Genomic DNA, 21,416 nt, shown 5'->3' with positions numbered 1-21,416 from the left:
TTTTAGTGATCCAACAAAGGTTCAACTTTGCAGAAGGAGGAGGAGGAGGAGGCGGAGGGGAGTCTTTTTGTTTCTTAGGAGAAAGGGAACAAAATAAGCTAACAATATGGTTTCTACCTAATCACCACAGGTAAACTGCCTGGGACATTGGTTATTGGTTTTCCTGCTTAATAAAAGACCTTTTGTAAAGCTGTCTTACATACCTGCTGTGTGGTATGTTACGAAAAGAGAATAGAGAGTTTACGTGAGCTTATTTTCACCCAAAAGTTTAACTTAAATGCTATTGCTGTTTAGCTGTAAAGATCAGTCAATTCATTATCGAACAGAAATTCACAAGCCCTTATCTCTGTGCTGCTTTCCCTTCCTCTCTTGCTATTTGTTATTACCACAGCTGTAAATGAAAATCTGTCTTCCGTGTGATGCAGAGATGTCTTACTATGCTCTTAGCAGCAGATTTTTCACATTTATTCCATTAAATCATATTCTTAAAATATAAACTTCAGTGGCTGCAGTCCTTCCATCACTTACTGAGAGGTAAGCCCCTTTAAATTAGGTGGAATTTGATTTATCAGTAAATATGTATAGGATGGCATGGGCTCACTCATCCTCTCTTGAGATCCTCCCCCCCCCTTTCATAGTAATTTTTAGAGATGGTGAATCCTTTAAATAAAGCATTCTCAATGCAAACCATATGATCCCCTGGGGGGCCCTGACACATTTGAAGGGGGGCCACGGACTGGAAACAGTTCTTCACACACCACCTTTTAAGGTTTGTTTTGCAACTTATACAATCCTGATTCAGCCTATATTTCTTTCATATGGCCATGGCCAAAAAAAGGTTCAGAATGGCTGTCTTATATCATCTGTATTTATTAACTTTGAAGGGAACTTTACAACAATAATTTGTAAAGGCTCAACATCAATGTCCTGATTCATTGGTTTAACGCAGCCATCCTCCTTAAGCACCCACCCAATCAGCTGCTATTTGGACATGGATGTTTATTATTTATTTATTTAAAATATTTATATGCTGCCTTTCCCCCAGTGGGATGTTCGTTTACTTGCCAGTGTGGGGGGCAGAGTCCAGCTCAGGAAGGAGTATTGCAGCAGTGGTGTACGGCCCATCTCCCACTCTGCTTGACCTCACCCTTTTATTTCACTTCCCTCTTTATTCCCTCATAAGGAGGCATCAAAGAGACACTCTCAGGGCTTGGTTCCATGGGCCCTCCACAGACATCCCCCAGCCCTTGTTCCCTGAGCGTTCCATCTATATTCCCATCTCTCGATTCCTCTCCATTAAGGTGGGGAACATCTAAATTCTGTCTTTCTACTTCCTCCTGGGAAAGGCTGAGTTGGACTAACTCTCGAGTCTACGGGTCTTCTTTTATTACCAATTCCCACTGCTTCTGAGGAGGATTCTTGCCATCTCTCCTAGGCAAGAATCCTCCTCCAGGATCTTCCCTTCTCCCAGCTTTCCCTCTCTTTTTATTTCTTCCTAAACTCCTCCTTTCAGAACTATTAGTCTCTAGACTTTCAGGTCCTCCTGAGCTGCTCAGTCTTTCCAGAGAGTCAGATCCAGTGAGGGTCTTTCCCATCTCCACAGAGGAATTAGAGGTTATTTTACCCAGTGGTCCCGTAGGAAGAACAAACTGTATGCTGACAGGGATGCTAACTCCCTGTCCCACTTCCTACAAATAGACTGTTTGTCAGAGGGCTTATTTGTAGATAACAGAAAGCTGTTATTAGGGAATCTAATAAATTGTGGAAAAGTTATACTTCTTAAATATGCAGTTGTCATGTCCCAAGACATTTAACACACACACACCCAAAAAATCCCACCTTTTTACACCACCCACTTTCTTAGCCTGTGAATATTTCATGGTGCAAACTGATTTTATTCTTGATTGTCCTCCTTCACATATCCTGAAACAAAAAAGAGCAGCAAAGGAGTGGGAAAAAATATCCGTCCCTTTTCTTTCCACTACGGCAAGTCCTTCATATAAGAAAAGACTAGAGAAGCTGTAATGTTGGTTATTTATTTATTTCAAAGATCACTGTGTCAACTTTCAGGTCAACATCCTTCCAAAGTGGCTTACATCAAAATAATAGCAAGCAAACAAAGAAAAAGAAAGAGTAGTAAGAAACTATAATCCAATGTATAAGATTTTTAAAAGTAACAAAACAGCAATATTAATTAAACAAAATGTATTAAAAATATGAAATTTATATTTCTAAAAAAACCTTACGTTTTAAACAGACCCAAAGGAAGAGTGGGAAAATTTAAAAGACCTTGTCTCTTATGCTGCCTCTCGTAAAGATCTCAACAGTAGATCCGTCAAGATGGATCCCAAGATGGGAGCAGGTTCGTACCAATGCAGTCACTCCTTGCAGTAATGTGCTCTGAAATCCTTTAGAGAATTAAAGGTCCTTACCAGCACTTTAAATTGAGTCTGCAAATTATTGGGTAACTAATGTGTATGGTATATTGTAGATGTGATGAGCTCTGACTGTTTGGATCACAGAAGCAGAGGAAGTTTGCAGAATGCCTTTAAAAGCAGCCCCACGCAGAACACATTACAGTAGTCTATTTTCCTGTTTAGAGGGTGCATCCACTTATATTACTGACAGGGTGTCTAAATTTTTATTGATTGCTATGAGAACTAGAGAGAAAATGTTGCAATCACCTTGAAAGAAGTATTCATACACTACATTTAGGAGTTTTTTTCCCCCTGAATGCTCTGTTTTCTTATAATCTTGATCATCTGTGACAATAAAGAATGATTATGATGAGTAGTCTACTTTGGCAGTAATCAGGACATTTTCACTTGGATGAGGTTTGCTTTGTTTAGATAAAGCACAACATGCATTTTTAGGCCCAGCTGAAACATGATTCAACCCTTGGTTAAGAGGAGGCAAATATGAAGAGTGCACATGTTTCTCAGGACAAGGGTGGATGTCTTCCTGTACCACTCATATAAGAAGATGGAACTTTTTATGTGAAAGAGGTTGTGACTCAGTGGTACAGCACATACTCTGGGTGCAAAAGATGCCCAGTTGACTCTGTGCCATCTCCAGGAAGGGCTCAGAGGGTTACTATCTGAAGCACTGGAGAACACATTTATTTGAAAATATTTCAATGCTACCATTAAGCAGTGGAGATTCCAGTGTCGTGTACAGTATGTATATGATTTTTTTTGTCAATTTAGGTTGATTCACTAACTGTTCAACTGTATCTGGTGCACATTCAGAATGAGGTTGTCTCGCTTGGTCAGGAGAGCTTATAAGGAGCCTTGTAGCACAGTATTTAAACTGCAATACTGCAGTTAAGACTCTACTCACAACCTTAGTTCAATCCCGACAGGTTCAGGTAGTTGGCTCAAGGCTGACTCAGCCTTCCACCCTTCTGAAGTTAGTAAATTTAGTACCCAGCTTGCTGTGGGGGGAGCAATGTGTAGTCTGCATAATAAAATTATAATTTTTATTTATTTATTTATTTATTTATTTGATTTTTACCCCGCCCCTCTAGACCATGTCTACCACCCAGAGAGTACTTTAAGCAGTATATAAGCAACACACTTTGCACTTTGCATTCAAGGCCCTTTGTTGTTTTTGTTGCTGGTAGATACTAAACAGCAGATGTCTGTGGACATGAAAGATCTGACAAGGTACATGGACATGAAAGAAGAAGATGGATTTGCTTATGTTTCTTCTTGGGATATTCAAGTAGTTGATAGCTTAACTTTAAAGATATCATAATGCTAAATACCAATTATACTAGACACTACTCTTGGTCTACAAAGTGTCGTTTTGATTGCTATCCATTTCATGGCAGGGCAGCAGCATCTGGCTACTTCCAATCTGCTGCTATTTGGACAAAAGCCACAGGTAGCTCTCATAACAGTCTGTGCCATCCAAATAATTTCTTTTTTTTTTTAAGAACAAAAAATGTGCCTGCTATAGAAGGGAATGTTGCAATGAGGGGGACGTTTTAGTTAACCATAATGCAGGCCCCTCTGATTTCTCTGGGTTTACTGTCATTGAGTCTAACTATCCTCTTCAGCTCTCCAAACAGAGGCATTCAGTGGAGTGGACCCAGATTACGTTAGGCAGGCCTTAGTTCCACTGAAACCAATAGGGCTAAAGCGCAACCAGATTAATATGGAGCTGTTGTGAGTAGCAGATTAACAGCAGCTGATGTGGAATATCCTGTGTTTTGCTCCCCGTGCCTCCTTCCCTTGACAGGCAGACCACCAGCCAACATGAGACTACCTTGTGACTATGCCTTTTCCGGGCCTCTGATTATCCAGTAAAGCCTTGATTTGTGGACAGACCCTGATTCATGTCCTGACAATTCTTCTACTTGCCCTCTAGACATTGGTTATGGACTCCCTGGACTGTGGCCACTGGCTCAATGACAGTTGCTGCATGGAAGCAAGACCGTCAGGAGCTGGGGGCATATGTGTGTCCCCATGCCCCCCCCCCCGGCATTACATCAAACTCATTTGTGGCTAGCCATTCTCCATACTTTGTGATCACAGCTTAGAGCAAGATTAAAGGTAAAAGTTCCCCTTGACATTTACTCCAGTCGTGTCCGACTCTAGGGGGCGGTGCTCATCCCCGTTTCCAAGCCATAGAGCCAGCGTTTGTCCGAAGACAATCTTCCGTGGTCACGTGGCCAGCGCGACTAAACACGGAACGCCATTACCTTCCCACCGAGATGGTCCCTATTTATCTACTTGCATTTTTACATGCTTTCAAACTGCTAGGTTGGCAAGGAGCTGGGACAAAGCGACGCGAGCTCAATCCGTCGCGTGGATTCAATCTTACGACTGCAGACCTTTTGATCTTGCAGTACAGAGGTTCTGCGGTTTAACCCGCAGCACCACCACATCCCACATGAGCATGATTACATGATAAATAAATCCATATTTAAATCAGGTTTAGCATAACTCTAGAAGCAAATATACTTGAGGATGGAACTTCACTGTGAGTCTCCCTTTCCAATTCCAGGTGCCTCTGATATCATAGTAACCAATTCCTGTTGTATCCAAATCAGTTCAGTAGGACTGTCCCACATAGCTGGCTTCCTGCAGATCTTTACAAATATATATATTTGATGTAAAATTTGGCTATAATTTTCAGATTCCCTTCCTGTCCTGAGGCTCCCAGTGGCTTCCCCCGGTCAAAAGGTTTCTCTAGGGAGTCTCAGAACCTGCAGGAGTGGAAGACTAGAAAGTTTTAAATTAAATTAAATCAAGTCAAATCAAATTAAATTATAGATTAACACTGTGGGTTGATGACATCATCACCATTTAAGCCCATGTAGTTTCACAAGCGGATTTCAACCATTATTTCCAAGCTCATCATTCTGAGTTTCCAAACGTGCATCAGCCAAACTGTAGTTTAGAATTGCTGTTTTTTCTCTGTCCATTCAGTGTATAAGTTTGTGAGTTTATACATTCACTTCCATTCCCCAGAACTTAGAAAGGTTACTATTTTTAAATTTGGAATTACTTAAGGGCCGCATTGGATCAGGGATCATGAGGAAGGTAGATCAAGAAATCACTTTCTCAAGATGTGTATTTTAGAAGCTCTATGAAGTTTTCTTGGGTAACAACAATTTCCGTAATTATAGTTTGTCACTTTGGTCATTACACTTCGTTAATGATTTTTTGGCACGATGTCTAAATTGAGCAAGTATTTGGTTGCTTTAGTTTTCTTAATGAAAATGTTGACTTTTAATTGATTGTTTTGGTACTAATTAGGAATTCGGTAGTTATTGAACTACAACACATTTTTCTGTTATTAAGCTTAGTGAAACATGAAATCCAATTAAAATATACATCTTTTGTAAATTATGTATAAACTGGCTATTCCATATTTCTGCTGTATACAAAATGAGATGGAATGAAAAGCTGCTTTAAATTCAGATTGCTAACTGATCACACTATAGAATTTTCTTAATGTGAAACAACCTTTGGTGTGTGAACCTGCATTATAATGACAAGCTAGGGCTGGAATACATAGAACCTGTATTTATTAACTGCTCCTCCCTTCTTTCTTGCAGATCAGTTTCAGGGGCAGGACTGCAGCATTTCACCTCTTTTAGATGAGGCAATACTGGAAACTTCTGATGTTTTATATTTATTTAGGAGTGTGTAGGTTGTGGTGAAAGAAAGTAAAATCCTTTAAAAAACAAACAAACCAACCCTCCTCCCTGAACTGCATCCCCGGTTTTGACCAACATCTGCTAGAAACTGTTACGTTTCCTTTCTTTCTGCTTCCGTCCTTGATCCTGTGAATCAAGCACCAGCTTTTTCCCCCCTTTCTCCTTCACTCTTTCTCTTTTTCTCCTTCTCCCGAAACATACAGAGGACTGGTCTCGGCTCCCGCCCCTCCAGCTCACTTCCATTCAGTTCAGGAAACTGAACTCACACCACTACAATTAGTTTCCTTTCTGAAATGATTTCCTAACCATGAGCTGAGGAGATGTGAACTGTATCTCTGAGAATTAGCAAGCAACAAGTTTATAACAATATAGTGCCTGTACCACAGATCTGCTGCTGTTTCTTTTTATGAACAAACCTCCACTTCCTGCAATCCCTTCTCCTGTCTCTGATCCCCCTTCCTTATTATCCAATGTGATGCAAACAATAATTTCCATTTTATATCAAAATCTGGACAAACTGTGGTTTGCTAATGAGCTGAAATTTTCACAGAAACCATGCTTTAGCCATGTTCTTTCCAGGGCTTTCTAGTTTAAAAAATGCACAGAAATGGTTGTCCATTCCCTTCTTCTAGAGGTGCCCTGGGACTGAGCAGCTTGCCCATGGCCACTCAGGCTGGCTTTTCTCCCAGAAGGCACAGTGAGGAATCAAACTCCCAACCTCTGGCTCCATAGCAAGATACCACTGAGCTATCCAACCAGCTGGAATAAGTAACAAGGGTCCTATAAATAGCCCAATGTTTGTTTCATTAATTAATTAATTAATTAATTAATTCATTCATTCATTCATTCATTCATTCGTTCATTCATTCATTCATTCATTCATTCATTGTATTTGCTGCCCAACAGTTATTTTGTTGGTTCACACTAAATAAATATATAATTAAATTAAATACCAAAAGAAATCTATTTCTAATCTACATAGATAAAGCATCTTAAAAAAACTCAGAAGCTGTAGTCATTGTGTCAGCAGTGTATCAGGGCATTTAGTCCATAAATATTTGTGAGTCTTCAGTATAGGTGAAAGAGCATTTTCTAAAGAAGTATTTCATTATTAAAATTTTAAACATAGCACATAACAAATCCATTTCTCCCCAGCTTCCTCCACCCCAGCACAGTTAATAACACAACAATGAAGTGTGAAGCAAAATTTAAGTTCTTACTGACAACATATCATCTTATTGATGAAATCCAGAGAACCCTGAAAATACACCAACTAGTCAGTCATTTTCATGTTATGATTATCACCCCCATTCTACTCTATAGCTGAAATTACAGCATCTGTATTGTGACATATTGAATGAATGGCTACCAGCTTAAACAAAATACATCTAGCCTCATTACAATACCTTGTCTATCAAAATATTGTAAGACAGTTTTCCATAATGACTATAACCCAAATCTTTTCATACCACACAGACAATGATCATGATGCATTTCCCAGCCTTGGGCTATTACAAGACAGCTGCTACAACATAGAACCTAATGTCTTTGTCGGAAAGAGAGTTGTTATCCCTCTCAAAAAGGCATAATAAACCTACTGTAGGATCTTTTACTACGCGCCTTTTCAAAATATTGGAGAGCTCTTGAATTACTAAATTTTAAGATGAGCTGACAATTGGGCAGTCCTATCAGATATGCCAGTGGGTACTCCTATGTTCACAATCCCTCCAACATGATGAAAGAGGCTATGTTACACCCAAGCCAAGCACTTCCATGCAGATGTGTCATATGTGTTGTTCCAGCAGTTTAATAGGACATTATAAAGAGCTCATGTCTCAACTCAGTATCCCTTGTTAAACAGGCAGATTTTCAGAGATCGTCATCTTGTTATTCCATGTTGTGAAATTTCTGGTGAGCAGGTGCAGGAACAGAAAAATGACTATGCTGCCCGTGATTGGGAGGTGTCCAGAGAACAACAAAATTATTTCCAATATAGATACTAAGACTTTTAGAAACACTCAGAACTTGGACACTGAAAATCCCTCTTTCACTTGCTAGGCATGGAAAGAAATTTGCTACCCTTATACAGCAAGGCTAGTTATGCAGTTTTTAGCTTTAAGGCATTATTACATTATAAGTAAGTAATTCAAATTTCCTTCATTATATGAAATTTAAATCTTTCCTTTTTGCCACAGCTTGTTGGCCTCAGGCAAGTCTGTCAGTCATTCTGCCAGAGCTTAGGGGATTTTCTGAAACCTGAAAAGTTCAGCAAGGATAAATGTTCTAGGTAGTCACAGAATCTATTATTTTTACAGTGCTTGCAAAATTATCAGGATACCCTCACTTATATTCTCTTGCACGTGGCCTTTATACTGAAGTGCCTTCAGCAGGGAATAAAGTGTCACAGAAGGACCGATTAACGGCACAAGATGAATAGCTTTATTGCTTCTCCATGTCCAAGAGAATAAGGAGAATATTGTACACGCAAGCCTATGTAACAGAAATCCATGTGGAAAACAAACCCAAAAAAAGCTGCTAATTTTCTTCCCTAGCTATTTTTCGGTTTCAGATTCCCTCACTTTCAGCATTACCTTTGCTCTGTCTTGAACCTAAAAGGAGTAGCTGTTGGAAGAAGGATTTCTAAGCAAGGAAACAGTGTTTGAAGTGTTAAGCACACCACACCCCATATGCTTCTTAGCTCAGAATTATAAAGTTGCACTTTCTAAAGAATGGCACTGAGGCTCTTTTAAATGTATGCATGTTCATTACACATAGTTTGCACCTAGCATTCGATCTTGATATTATATATAGGAATTACTTATAGGTCTTGAGGCTGTGTGGTATGATAGGCCCCCACCACCCAGATGTTACAATGCACGTCTCTAACAAAAAAGCAAATATATTAACCAAAGCAGATTAGTTTCTCTTTGCTTCATTGAGATGGTCAGCAGCTTCTGATATGAAAGCTACTGGAGTTTCTGAGGATCCATCATTTCCATGTAAGTCACTAGATTATATTTCTGTTCCTCTGTGTGCCACCAAGTCCGAACCAATTTATAGCAGCCATAATACAGCTTTCAAAGTAATTGAGATATTTAAGGAGTGGTTTTCCCAGTGCCGCCTCAGTGATTTTCCATTACTATTCATACCCATGTATCCTAAGTCCTAGTCCACCATTCTGTGTCCTACACCAAACATTCATGTACCCCACTGGACATAGTAGCTGGCAATTAAAGGTTGAGGACCACCTTTCAGAGAATCAGTCAGGTTTCGGCAGGAATTACCTCCCCCCATATAATACTATTTTTTAAATGAAGATTATCTGAAAATGCTGACAACCTAAGGTCTATTCAGACATTCAGTCTGAACATATGAGGAGGAAGAGAGTGCTAGCCTTACTCTTCTTTTGTCATTTTTCTGTGTTGAGAGTAACAATCTGAAGAGAGGAGTCTCTTCCACTCATGAAGTCCTTCCACAAAATTGGGAACATACCTTTTTAGGGCCTTCAGTTGCATGGAGAGTTTCGAGACACAGCAGACTTATTCTCCACTTGAAGAGTCACAAGAGAGTGGGCAAAGTTAGCACTCTCTTCATCCTCATATATTCATATTAACCCTTTTCTGAATGCCTGAGTAGTCCACTTGGTTTCTGGGATTTCGACGATGAACTAGCATCCCACTAGCCTACAGAACTAACAGCTCTCATTGTGATTGGTTACGTTCCATTTCGTGTAGTCTTTTAAGCAAGAAAACCCTTTGAGGGACTGGTGATGATCAAAAGGACATTTGAATCAGATGTGTTTGCATTCCAGTAGTCCAGCCCAATTTTTAAAAAAGGAAATATAAGGCAACATATACTATAAGGTAATTTGCCACATATTCAGCTACTGTTTCTGCCACTGCCTCAGATCTGAATTGATTATATATTTCCATCAGATTGGCATAACCTAATTGTACAAAGACAGAATGAGACCAAGGGTTTGGGAGAACATTATGGGGTGTCTTCATACAGAAACTACTATAACTTATTCTAAGCCCCATTCTTAGCAGCACTGAAGAAACAGCATCTCCCCCAAACGCTAAAGCTTAGCACATCAATATGTGAGGTTATTTTTTGAAACACAAATGAGAGACATGGAAAGCCAGTCATCCCCTCTATCTCCCCCCTCGTGTGTGTATGTGTATATATATGCCTTTGCTTTTCCTGAATTCTCTTTACAGTATTAAAAAAAAACCCCACTAAACAACAAAACACATCTCATTAAGCCACCTCAGCTCTTGAGTGACTTTCAGCTTCAGAAAGATACTGGCTGAAATCCTGTTGCTTCAGTTTAGTAAGCCTACATACTGTATGTCTCAGAGGAACTTATGGAGGAGTTGATTCACTAAATCCCACCAATTCAGTGTGCCTTATCTAGTGTGACTTGTTATTGCTAAACAACAACATTTCAGTCAATGAGAGCTTATTTCAGAACTTGTCCCAGGGCTTTTTGGAATTAGGGTCTGGCTACGCAGTAGCACTGGCCTTAGATAGTTTTGCACTCAAATAAAATAAAATAAAATTTTAAACCATTTCCTCATTCTTCTCTCTCGTCCCATCTACTCTTTCTCTCTGTCTTCTCTCTCTCTCTCCCCCTCGCAACATTACAAACATAGAAGTTGAAAAAGAAGTGGGTGAGGTGAACTCCCCCAGTGAATTATTACATATCGTTGTTTCTTATACCGTTGGGCTACTTGTCATACAATTGAACATTGCTTTCACTTTAGAGCTGTGGAAGAAGGTGAGCAGAGAGTGTAGGAGAGTGAAACGACACTTGTTCAGCTATCTCTTCCAAGGGCTCTGTGAGAGTGCTATTTAGGAAAATTGCATTCTCCTCCCTGCCATGTGCTGCTTTCTCTCTGCATGAGAAGAGAACAGAGGGAGAGAAGCCTGGTTCCCCCCAAAAAAGCACCAATTGGATAATTTCTAACCGGTGCTTCTCCAGGGAACTGAGATGTCAGGGAAACTGACCACGGAAGACATCAGAGCCACAGTCCTGCCCTTGTTGTCATCCAGCCTGTGGGAAGCTTGGGGTGGGAGAATTCACAACCCAATTTCATCACTTATTTAATTACGCATAGTTGAAAGGGTGTTAGTACATTCATGGAAGAGTTGAGAAATTCTGTGCATTTAAGATTTAAGTATGCAGTGCTCAGTAATCAAAGTTGACAAATGGACATTGTCAGAATGTCTAGAAAAAAACATTACAGGGTTCCAAAAACTGTTTCATATACTTTGGCAGCAAACGCATTATATTACTGCATGGCTTGAAGACACATAGAGCCCAAACATTATTGAAATTAATCAGGTCTTTATGAAAATGGGAAATCTAATTTACTCCCTTCTCTCCCAATTTCCCTAAATTGCTGGAGTAGTGGCCAGATATTCTAGCAATTGCCAGTGCAATGCTATATATGTCTGTTAAGTCCCCTCAGTTTCGCTGATGCTTAGGTCCAGTTAAACCAGAATTGTAGCTTGCATCTCCTGGTAACATTTACTAAAGCGCCCCAAAGGAATAGAAATTTAAACTTTTATTGTGAGAGTTAACACAAAGTAATCCAAAACTGGCCAGTATATATGAACTTCCAAGTACAGCAAGATTTTTTAAAAAATATTCCGTATTGCCTAATAACCATTCTGAGAAACTACTGAAAAGGGGCTGTTATCCACTATACTCTCAAAATACAGTAATGAACTTAGACACAGTAATGAAAATAGACATATTTAAGGAATCGCTGAAACTCTGAAACACAGCAGTAGTGTGTGTGAAAGATTGGGCTCATTAAATCACATCCACTGTGAGCTATTCAACAGGGAATTTTATTGGACACACAAGAATAAAAATGCAACTACACTGGAGAATAGCAAGGATAAAAGGAGAAATACATAAGTAGAAAAATTAAGGAAGTGATTATATATTAATTTATTAATTTATTTATTAGGTTTCTATCCCGCCCATTCTTTTGTCAGGGAATTGTGTTATTCTGATCAGAACTGAGGTACTTTCCATTAGAGGGTCATTTATTTAATTCAGATGTCAAATCAATTTATTTTGAGTCATTTTGGCATACCTGAATGCCTCCACTAGTGTAAATTGTGTCTGTGAGATTTGCCACTCATTGCTCCCTTCAGTGCTCCCTCTTATTCTCCGCCCAGTGTCTCTCTGTGTGTGCATATTTTTGTCTGTCTCTCTCTGTATGGAGGGGTGGGGGACCTTTTTTTAATTTTTTTCTATCTGTCATTCTGTTTTAGTGCTATACCAGATTGCAAGAAATAAAAAAATTAAAAATTAATAAAAGTAGCACCACAGAGGTAGAGGACAAAGCCTCAAATGTAATGATTCTGAAAGCCTATGTAGCTCCTTCAAACAATATACAATGCAATTTAAAAACAGATTAGAGGTTTTCCCAAGAGGATGCATTCTCCAACTCAAAAATCACGTGACTACTATGTGACTTTAAACTGACTTAAAAACCCCAGATCCAGCACCTGATTTATTTCATAAAATACAATCATAAAATGAGGATCTTAAAATGCATCCTCACATGCATTTTACAAAACCCAAATGTGATGCTGTGAGAGAATCCTCTCCAAATCTACCCAGCAACAACAGAAATAAAGAGATTGGCTGGAAAAAGGTAGGAGGAGTGCCAATCCAGAGGAACCAGCAAGAAGTATATAAAGAAGACCTGAAGAAGACAAAAGGAGGAGAGAGTTATTTTGTTTCCCAAGGAAGGGAGGTTGGGTTTCAGAGTGTGCTGTGAAAGAGACATACACCATAACAGGTAGAGCAAGGTCTAGTGTGAGAGAGTTGGCATGTAGTAATGTAACCTTAAGCTGAAGAATATGCAGTTTATGAGTTATATTTCAACCAATCAATCAGTCAATCAATCAATCAATCAAAGAGAATCAGGATTCTTGGCAACAAATGGAAGCAGTGAAGTGTTTGCAGGAAACTGTCAGTAATCTACTTCTCATACAATTCATTGTTCTCACTGAACTCTTTCCTTTGCTTATTAGCCTGAAGCAGCTTTCAGGCAACAAATTTATTTCACAGCAGAGAGCTTTGCATCCTGTGGTATTGTGGTCACATCAGTCAATTAACTTGCTCAGTGTTTGTTGACATCTTACTGGGCTATCAGTGCAAATGCAGACACCTGGCTGCTTTTATTTAATACTGATGTTGTAGGAATTGTGAAACAGCAGAAATTGGGCAGATGAGCTTTAAGTAAAAACCATGACTACAAATGGCTTACAGAATATCAATGCAGCAAGTTTAAAAGCAGATGTGATTGTGACTTGTTTATATGGGCTTTCAAGAGTGAAGTGGGGTGAGTGGAGTAAGGAGACCACAAAAGTGCACTTTTTAGGTCACTTCTTCATGGATTGCTGCCTTGTCGTGGCGAAGGGGCTTGAGTAACTCAGAGAAACTATGGGCTATGCCGTGCAGGGACACCCAAGACGGACAGGACATAGTGGAGAGTTCTGACTAAACGCAATCCACCTGGAGTAGGAAATGGCAAGCCACTCCAGTATCTTTGCCAAGAACGCCCCATGATCAGAAACAAAAGGCTAAAAGATATGACGCTGGAAGATGGGCCCCTCAGGTCGGAAGGCGTCCAACATGCTACTGAGGAAGAGCGGAGGACAAGTACAAGTAGCTCCAGAGCTAATGAAGTGGTTGGGCCAAAGCCGAAAGGACGCTCAGCTGTGGACGTGCCTGGAAGTGAAAGGAAAATCCAATGCTGCAAAGAAAAATACTGCATAGGAACCTGGAATGTAAGATCTATGAACATTGGGAAGCTGGAGGTGGTCAAACAGGAGATGGCAAGAATAAACATCGACATCCTGGGCATCAGTGAACTAAAAAGGACAGGAATGGGCGAATTCAGCTCAGATGATTATCATATCTACTATTGTGGACAAGAATCCCGTAGAAGGAATGGAGTAGCCCTCATAGTCAACAAAAGAGTGGGAAAAGCTGTAATGGGATACAATCTCAAAAATGATAGAATGATGTCAATACGAATCCAAGGCAGACCATTCAACATCACAATAATCCAAGTTTATGCACCAACCAGCATTGCTGAGGAGACTGAAATTGAACAATTCTATGAAGATTTACAACACCTTCTAGAACTGACACCAAAGAAAGATGTTCTTCTCATTCTAGGGGACTGGAATGCTAAAGTAGGGAGCCAAGAGATAAAAGGAACAACAGGGAAGTTTGGCCTTGGAGTTCAGAACGAAGCAGGACAAAGGCTAATAGAGTTTTGTCAAGAGAATAAGCTGGTCATCACAAACACTCTTTTCCAACAACACAAGAGGCGACTCTATACATGGAAATCACCAGATGGGCAATATCGAAATCAGATTGATTATATTCTCTGCAGCCAAAGATGGAGAAGCTCTATACAGTCAGCAAAAACAAGACCTGGAGCTGACTGCGGTTCTGATCATCAGCTTCTCATAGCAAAATTCAAGCTTAGACTGAAGAGATTAGGAAAAACCACTGGGCCACTCAGGTATAATCTAAACCAAATCCCTTATGAATACACAGTGGAAGTAAAGAACAGATTTAAGGAACTAGATTTGGTGGACAGAGTGCCTGAAGAACTTTGGATAGAGGCTCGTAACATTGTCCAGGAGGCAGCAACGAAAACCATCCCAAAGAAAAGGAAATGTAAGAAAGCAAAGTGGCTGTCCAACGAGGCCTTAGAAATAGCAGAGAGGAGAAGGGAAGCAAAATGCAAGGGAGATAGGGAAAGTTACAAAAACTTGAATTCAGACTTCCAAAGAATAGCAAGGAGAGACAAGAGGGCCTTCTTAAATGAACAATGCAAAGAAATAGAGGAAGATAACAGAAAAGGAAAGACCAGAGATCTGTTCAGGAAAATTGGACATATTAGAGGAACATTTTGCGCAAAGATGAACATGATAAAAGACAAAAATGGGAGGGACCTAACAGAAGCAGAAGACGTCAAGAAGAGGTGGCAAGAATACACAGAGGAATTATATCAGAAAGATTTGGATATCCCGGACAGCCCAGACAATGTAGTTGCTGACCTTGAGCCAGACATCCTGGAGAGCGAAGTCAAGTGGGCCTTAGAAAGCCTGGCTAGCAACAAGGCCAGTGGAGGTGATGGCATTCCAGTTGAACTATTTAAAATCTTGAAAGATGATGCTGTTAAGGTGCTACATTCAATATGCCAGGAAGTTTGGAAAACTCAACAGTGGCCAGAGGATTGGAAAAGATCAGTCTACATCCCAATCCCAAAGAAAGGCAGTGCCAAAGAATGCTCCAACTACCGTACAATTGCACTCATTTCGCACGCTAGCAAGGTTATGCTCAAAATCCTACAAGGTAGGCTTCAGCAGTATGTGGACCGAGAACTCCCAGAAGTACAAGCTGGATTCCGAAGAGGCAGAGGAACTCGAGACCAAATTGCTAACTTGCGCTGGATTATGGAGAAAGCCAGAGAGTTCCAGAAAAATATCTACTTCTGCTTCATTGACTATGCGAAAGCCTTTGACTGTGTGGACCACAGCAAACTATGGCAAGTTCTTAAAGAAATGGGAGTGCCTGACCACTTTATCTGTCTCCTGAGAAACCTATATGTGGGACAGGAAGCAACAGTTAGAACTGGTCATGGAACAACTGAGTGGTTCAAAATTGGGAAAGGAGTACGGCAAGGCTGTATATTGTCCCCCAGCTTATTTAACTTATATGCAGAATACATCATGCGGAAGGCTGGACTGGAAGAAACCCAAGCCGGAATTAAGATTGCCGGAAGAAATATCAACAACCTCCGATATGCAGATGATACCACTCTGATGGCAGAAAGTGAGGAGGAATTAAAGAACCTTGTAATGAGAGTGAAAGAGGAGAGTGCAAAAAACGGTCTGAAACTCAACATCAAAAAAACTAAGATCATGGCCACTGGTCCCATCACCTCCTGGGAAATAGAAGGGGAAGATATGGAGGCAGTGTCAAATTTTATCTTCCTGGGCTCCATGATCACTGCAGATGGAGACAGCAGCCCTGAAATTAAAAGGCGCCTTCTTCTTGGGAGGAAAGCGATGACAAATCTGGACAGCATCTTGAAAAGCAGAGACATCACCTTGCCAACAAAAGTCCGAATAGTCAAAGCTATGGTTTTTCCTGTCGTGATGTATGGAAGTGAGAGCTGGACCATAAAGAAAGCAGACCGCCGAAGAATTGATGCCTTTGAATTGTGGTGCTGGAGGAGGCTCTTGAGAATCCCCTGGACTGCAAGGAGAACAAACCTATCAGTTCTAAAGGAAATCAACCCTGAGTGCTCATTGGAAGGACAGATCCTGAAGCTGAGGCTCCAGTACTTTGGCCATCTAATGAGAAGAAAAGACTCCCTGGAAAAGAGCCTGATGTTGGGAAAGTGTGATGGCAAGAGGAGAAGGGGACGACCGAGGATGAGATGGCTGGACAGTGTCTGCGAAGCAACCAACATGAACCTGACACAAATCCGGGAGGCAGTAGAAGACAGGAGGGCCTGGCGTGCTCTGGTCCATGGGGTCACGAAGAGTCGGACACGACTAAACGACTAAACACACACAATGGTGATTAGGAAATTAATGGTGGCAATCAGCAGGAGACTCCGTTAGCATACTCCATTGCAAACATTTAAAAATTATTGAAGTGCTACTACTGTAGCAACACGGGGAGAAAATGTACATGCGGCATTGTACATGGTGATGCAGTGTATACTTACTAATTTTTATAGTATTTGATTGTCCTTACTCCTTATGACCAAACATTTCCCATATTCAGAAAAGCCTTTAATACTAGCCCAATTTAATGTTTTACTTTCTGTGCTCCTGGTGGTGAGATACTGTGGAGTAGTACTCTATCAAGAATGTTTAGTGAGAAAGTGGAAACTGATGCACAAATTCTATTAAACTGGTCCTTCTACTGTAATCTTTGTGAAGAATTCTTTTTATCTGTTTTTCAGAAATGTCCAGGTCAGCAAAATTTTGTATTTCATTTTTTCTTTCTGAGTCGAACCCCATATTACCAACAAACTGGTCTGATTTTGTACAGCTGCCATAATTTGCCACAGTTCTCTGCAAACACAGTAATTTTTGTGTGTTTTGGATACTAGTTATATACTATATAGTTGCAGTGCTTAATGTGATATATATTGCATATTTCTGTTCTGTACTGTATGATATATTTAATATTGGTTTTTGACCATAATAATCACATTATAGTAATTACATTACTTTTGACCAATTATCTTAAACCACTTCTTCTGTATCTCAGATGCTGGTGCTCAGTACTGAGTCCAGGAAGCTGCTAAATGTTATGCCTTTTCTTCTTGTTGCAGATGTTCCTGTTGAGAAGCTGGCCTCCATGGAGTCTCTCCAGAGTGTGAACCTGAAGTCAAACCCTTTAAATGAGGAAGTCCGGGTGATTGCCAGACCACTGATTAAGTTTGACCTCCTGACATCTCCAGCCATTCCCCATGTTTGAAACATGGCAGATGTGGGTGTATAGCTGTATCTGGTCATAGCTATAGTGAGAAATCGATGCAGTGTTTGCTGAGCTAGAAAGCTACCATAGCTTGGCCGAAGTGCCGCTGCTCCTGCATGTATTAGATTTCATGGGCTCCCAGAGTAATTGGAAGCAGGATGTTTTTGTCAGTGACTCTTGAAAAGAAAATCTTTGCTGGACTGTGGACATGTTAGAAGCACAGAGTGCCTCCAAAAAAACCCCGCTGATGATCTTTTAAATTGTTATAGGAGAACAGTTTTCCAAGGACAAAAAGTCTTCTCTTAGACACTGTCGTGCAGAGGAAAAACAAGGACAGAAATGGAATACAGTGTTCACCACATCCAGTGAATTTAGGGCAGGAGTGACCATTAGATTTTAGGGTGGGAGTGACCAGCTAGATAACTGAGGGATGACTAACCAAGGATGGCCAACTCATGTACCTCATGAAGACGTTGCAGCGTCTACTCGGTACTAGATGGAAATGCTACTCACCATTGCACTTGTTTTTGCACAAGAAAACTAATTTCAAAAGGTATGTGTCTGACTGGCACACGCTTAAAATATTAGATCTTTTCAGGATTTGTACCTACAAGCCAGTGGGTCCTCATTGTTTTATTAGAGTGATCACGGTGTCTGGCAACATACCCAACGTACCCAGTGTCTGAAAACTTACGTGGCCATCCAGAGCATCAAATGTCACCAGTTAAATTAGCGACTTCATAAATATGTGAGTGTAAATACAATTATAGGACAAGTCACTATTTCACTATAGGAAGTAATTTCCACTTTTGAAGAAGAGTTTCCTTAAATCTGCTATATTTGATTTTTCAATGAATTTCAGATCCAGTACCACATGAAATCAGAAAAACCTGTTCGTGATTGTACATATCTTCTTTACAAATGGCCTTCAACCATCCTTTTCTAAAATAACAGATTACTATTCCTTGTAGGCTGTTCTTGCGTGAACAACTGAATAATTGTTTTTGTTTTCCTTCTTTAATATACTGTTTCTAGCTGATATTCTTTCCTCACTTTTTCTTTTTGCAGTGGTGCAGCCAAGCTCATATAAAGTATATTCAGCTTGGTATCATATCACTATTTGCCAGAGATGCAAAAAAATATTTTTTCCAAAAATACACCTTCTAGAGTTACTGCTTCATGGTACAGTGGTTAAACTGCAGTACTGCAACAAAAACTCTGCTCAAGCATGAGTTCAATCCTATGTAATCTACTCGAGGTTGACTCAGCCTTCCATCCTATGTAATCTACTCGAGGTTGACTCAGCCTTCCATCCTTCCAAGTTTGGTAAAATGAGTAACCAGCTCATGCAGAGGTGTGTGTGTGTGTGTGTGTGTGTGTGTGTGTGTGTAAGTAAAGTGTGTTGTCTGCATAATTGAATTGTAAACCACCCAGAGAGTGCTTTAAGCATTATGGGACGGTATATAAGCAGCACACTTTTAGGATCACCCATGTTGGCTGTCAGATTTTAAGACGTAGTTCAAAAATAGACCTTATCCATCTCTCCTTTCTGCAGGGATATCTTGAAAACTATGAAAGTGTATCATACACTTAAAAAACTTCATGTGAGATATGTGAAGAGAGGACTCCTAGGGATTGCAGTGTGTTCCTACTCATAATGTAGTCTTTGTGGAATGTGACTGTGGATGAGAGATGTTAATTTCCCTTGGGGTTACACATTATTTTCTCTCATTTTCTCCTGTGGAGGAAGTTAGGAGGGTCCTTCAGGTGTGGTCTGGATCTGCCTTAGCTGCAGTGATCCCAGCCTTTGCAAACCAAGGAAGTCTACTCCTTTCCACATACATTTTCTTGAACATAACCATGTGTGTGGTCTCTTTCTTGGTTACCCTAGAACAGTGGTTCCTAACTTTGGGCAATCCAGGTGTTCGTGAACTGCAGTTCTCAGAAGCCTTCACCACCAGCTGTGCTGGTTGGGTTTTCGGGGAACTGCAGTCCAAGAACACCTGGGTTACCCAAAATTGAGCACCACTGCCTTAGAGCAAAAATAAGAAACATTTCTGGCCCCAAGACTACATTGCCATAGTGGAAGCCTGCCAGGGCCAATATGTCGACAAGTCAGAGGCCAAAGTGATAGGGCTTTGGCCACATTCCATCTCTGTGTGTGACTTTCTTAATTTACTCTGCCTTGCATGTGCCCACATACATATCCATTCACATTCTCACACACTTTACTGGGTTAATGAAACAGGACACTCCATCTTAGTTTCCTCAGCCATGTCAGCTTCCTTACTCTCAAGGCAGAACACAGCTTCCTTCACAGCCAGAAAGGAAACTGTAAGGCTGACAAATAAGGGATGGGATACCCAGCTTTCCCAGGCTGGTTGCCTCACCCTCTCCCACTTTTGCTCAGCTTCCCACGGAGCTGAGCAACAAGCCAGGAGTCAGGATTGAAGGGTTAAAAGTCCTCTTTACAAAGCTGTGAGAAACTGGATATGTATTACTGTACTGGAAAACTACTGGACTGAGTCTTTGTCCACAGAGCAGCAACAAAACATATATTTATAAATGCTCCTGGTTTTGTAAAGAGCCTTTTAGAAAACTGCATGAACTCACTTTTGGGATTTGATTAACTGGAGCACTGTGGCTTGCCCTTAGGGCTGAAGCTTATTTTGCTGTTTCACAACTTTGTTTTCTTCTCTCAGTGTTGTAACATTTGGGGTTTTATTGGAAACGGTTCTTCTCCTGTAGGCTATTGTTCCCCTCCCTCTGGTTCTCTCCTGCAATGTGTGTGGTGATTGGCAGGCTAAAGTGACTTGTTGCTTTGAAACATAAACAGCCCCAGCCTTTGAAACCCAACGCTCTTGATACAAGCTGTATGGAAATGGATGATGTATTTTATAGCAGTGGGATTTAAAACACAAAGAGGGGAAATGTTGTGTCTTTGGCCTAACTAACTTCTCGGAGGGCACATAGCATGCCTGTGGCTATCTAAATTTACTTGTTATCTATGATGGCTTGTTCCAAATGCGAAAATACCCAACATATTTAGTTCAAATTTGTCATATGCCTGACCCCACTCAGCATACCATATTTATGCCCTAGAAAACAGGCCTAAACACCATCTCCTTCACCATTGTACAAGCTGCCATCTTCTTGTCAAGGTCTTCCTTCTTTTAGATGCGAAGGCTAAATTCAGACCTTTCACAGCTGCTGCCTTTTACTTTCTGGCACTATCCCCTGTACTCCAATTTCATTCTTCTTTTGTGACCTGATAGCTCATGATTATTTTTATTTTGCTTGCTCCGAGACTACTGAATTTAGCCTGGTGACTTCCTCTCCTTAGCAACATCTGATTTCCTCATTCCCATACATGATGGCCAAGCGACATCCAGCCTTGCCCTTCTGTATAGAGCACCCTGTCATCATGCATCAGCTGTTGAGCAGGAGTGGCAGCAGTGGTACAACTCCTCCGAGTCGCCTTTTTGAGGCTCTCAAGTATCGTTCCCCACCCCACCTGCACTTCAACGTTTGGTGTGCCACATGGTCCTTCTTAGTCCTCTAAACTAGCCTTACTCCCACAGGTATGATGGAGTGAAGTAATATTCAGCTGGCAGTCCAGTCAGCTTCCGTGCACGGAATGGGCCTTCTTGTCCTTTGCCTCAGGCAGCAGAGTGTCTTGGGCCAGCCTTGCCTTTCTTT

The 21,416-nt window shown here is 40.6% G+C and overlaps 1 protein-coding gene across 4 annotated transcripts in view; it reads left to right on the top strand.

Moving 5' to 3' along the window:
- The window catches only part of LRRC20 (leucine rich repeat containing 20), a 144,655-nt gene extending 125,899 nt beyond the window's left edge, over positions 1-18,756 (top strand). For all 4 annotated transcript variants that reach the window (XM_078391375.1, XM_020783125.3, XM_020783126.3 and 1 more), the window contains one exon: positions 17,572-18,756. In XM_078391375.1, the coding sequence (XP_078247501.1) occupies positions 17,572-17,717 (146 nt within the window). In that variant the 3' untranslated portion in view covers positions 17,718-18,756. The remainder of the gene's footprint in view (positions 1-17,571) is intronic.
- The last annotated feature ends 2,660 nt before the right edge of the window (positions 18,757-21,416 follow it).

This window comes from Pogona vitticeps, chromosome 3, assembly GCF_051106095.1.
Source record: "Pogona vitticeps strain Pit_001003342236 chromosome 3, PviZW2.1, whole genome shotgun sequence".
NCBI lineage: Eukaryota > Metazoa > Chordata > Lepidosauria > Squamata > Agamidae > Pogona > Pogona vitticeps.
This window is presented reverse-complemented; position numbering and strand designations above follow the sequence as displayed.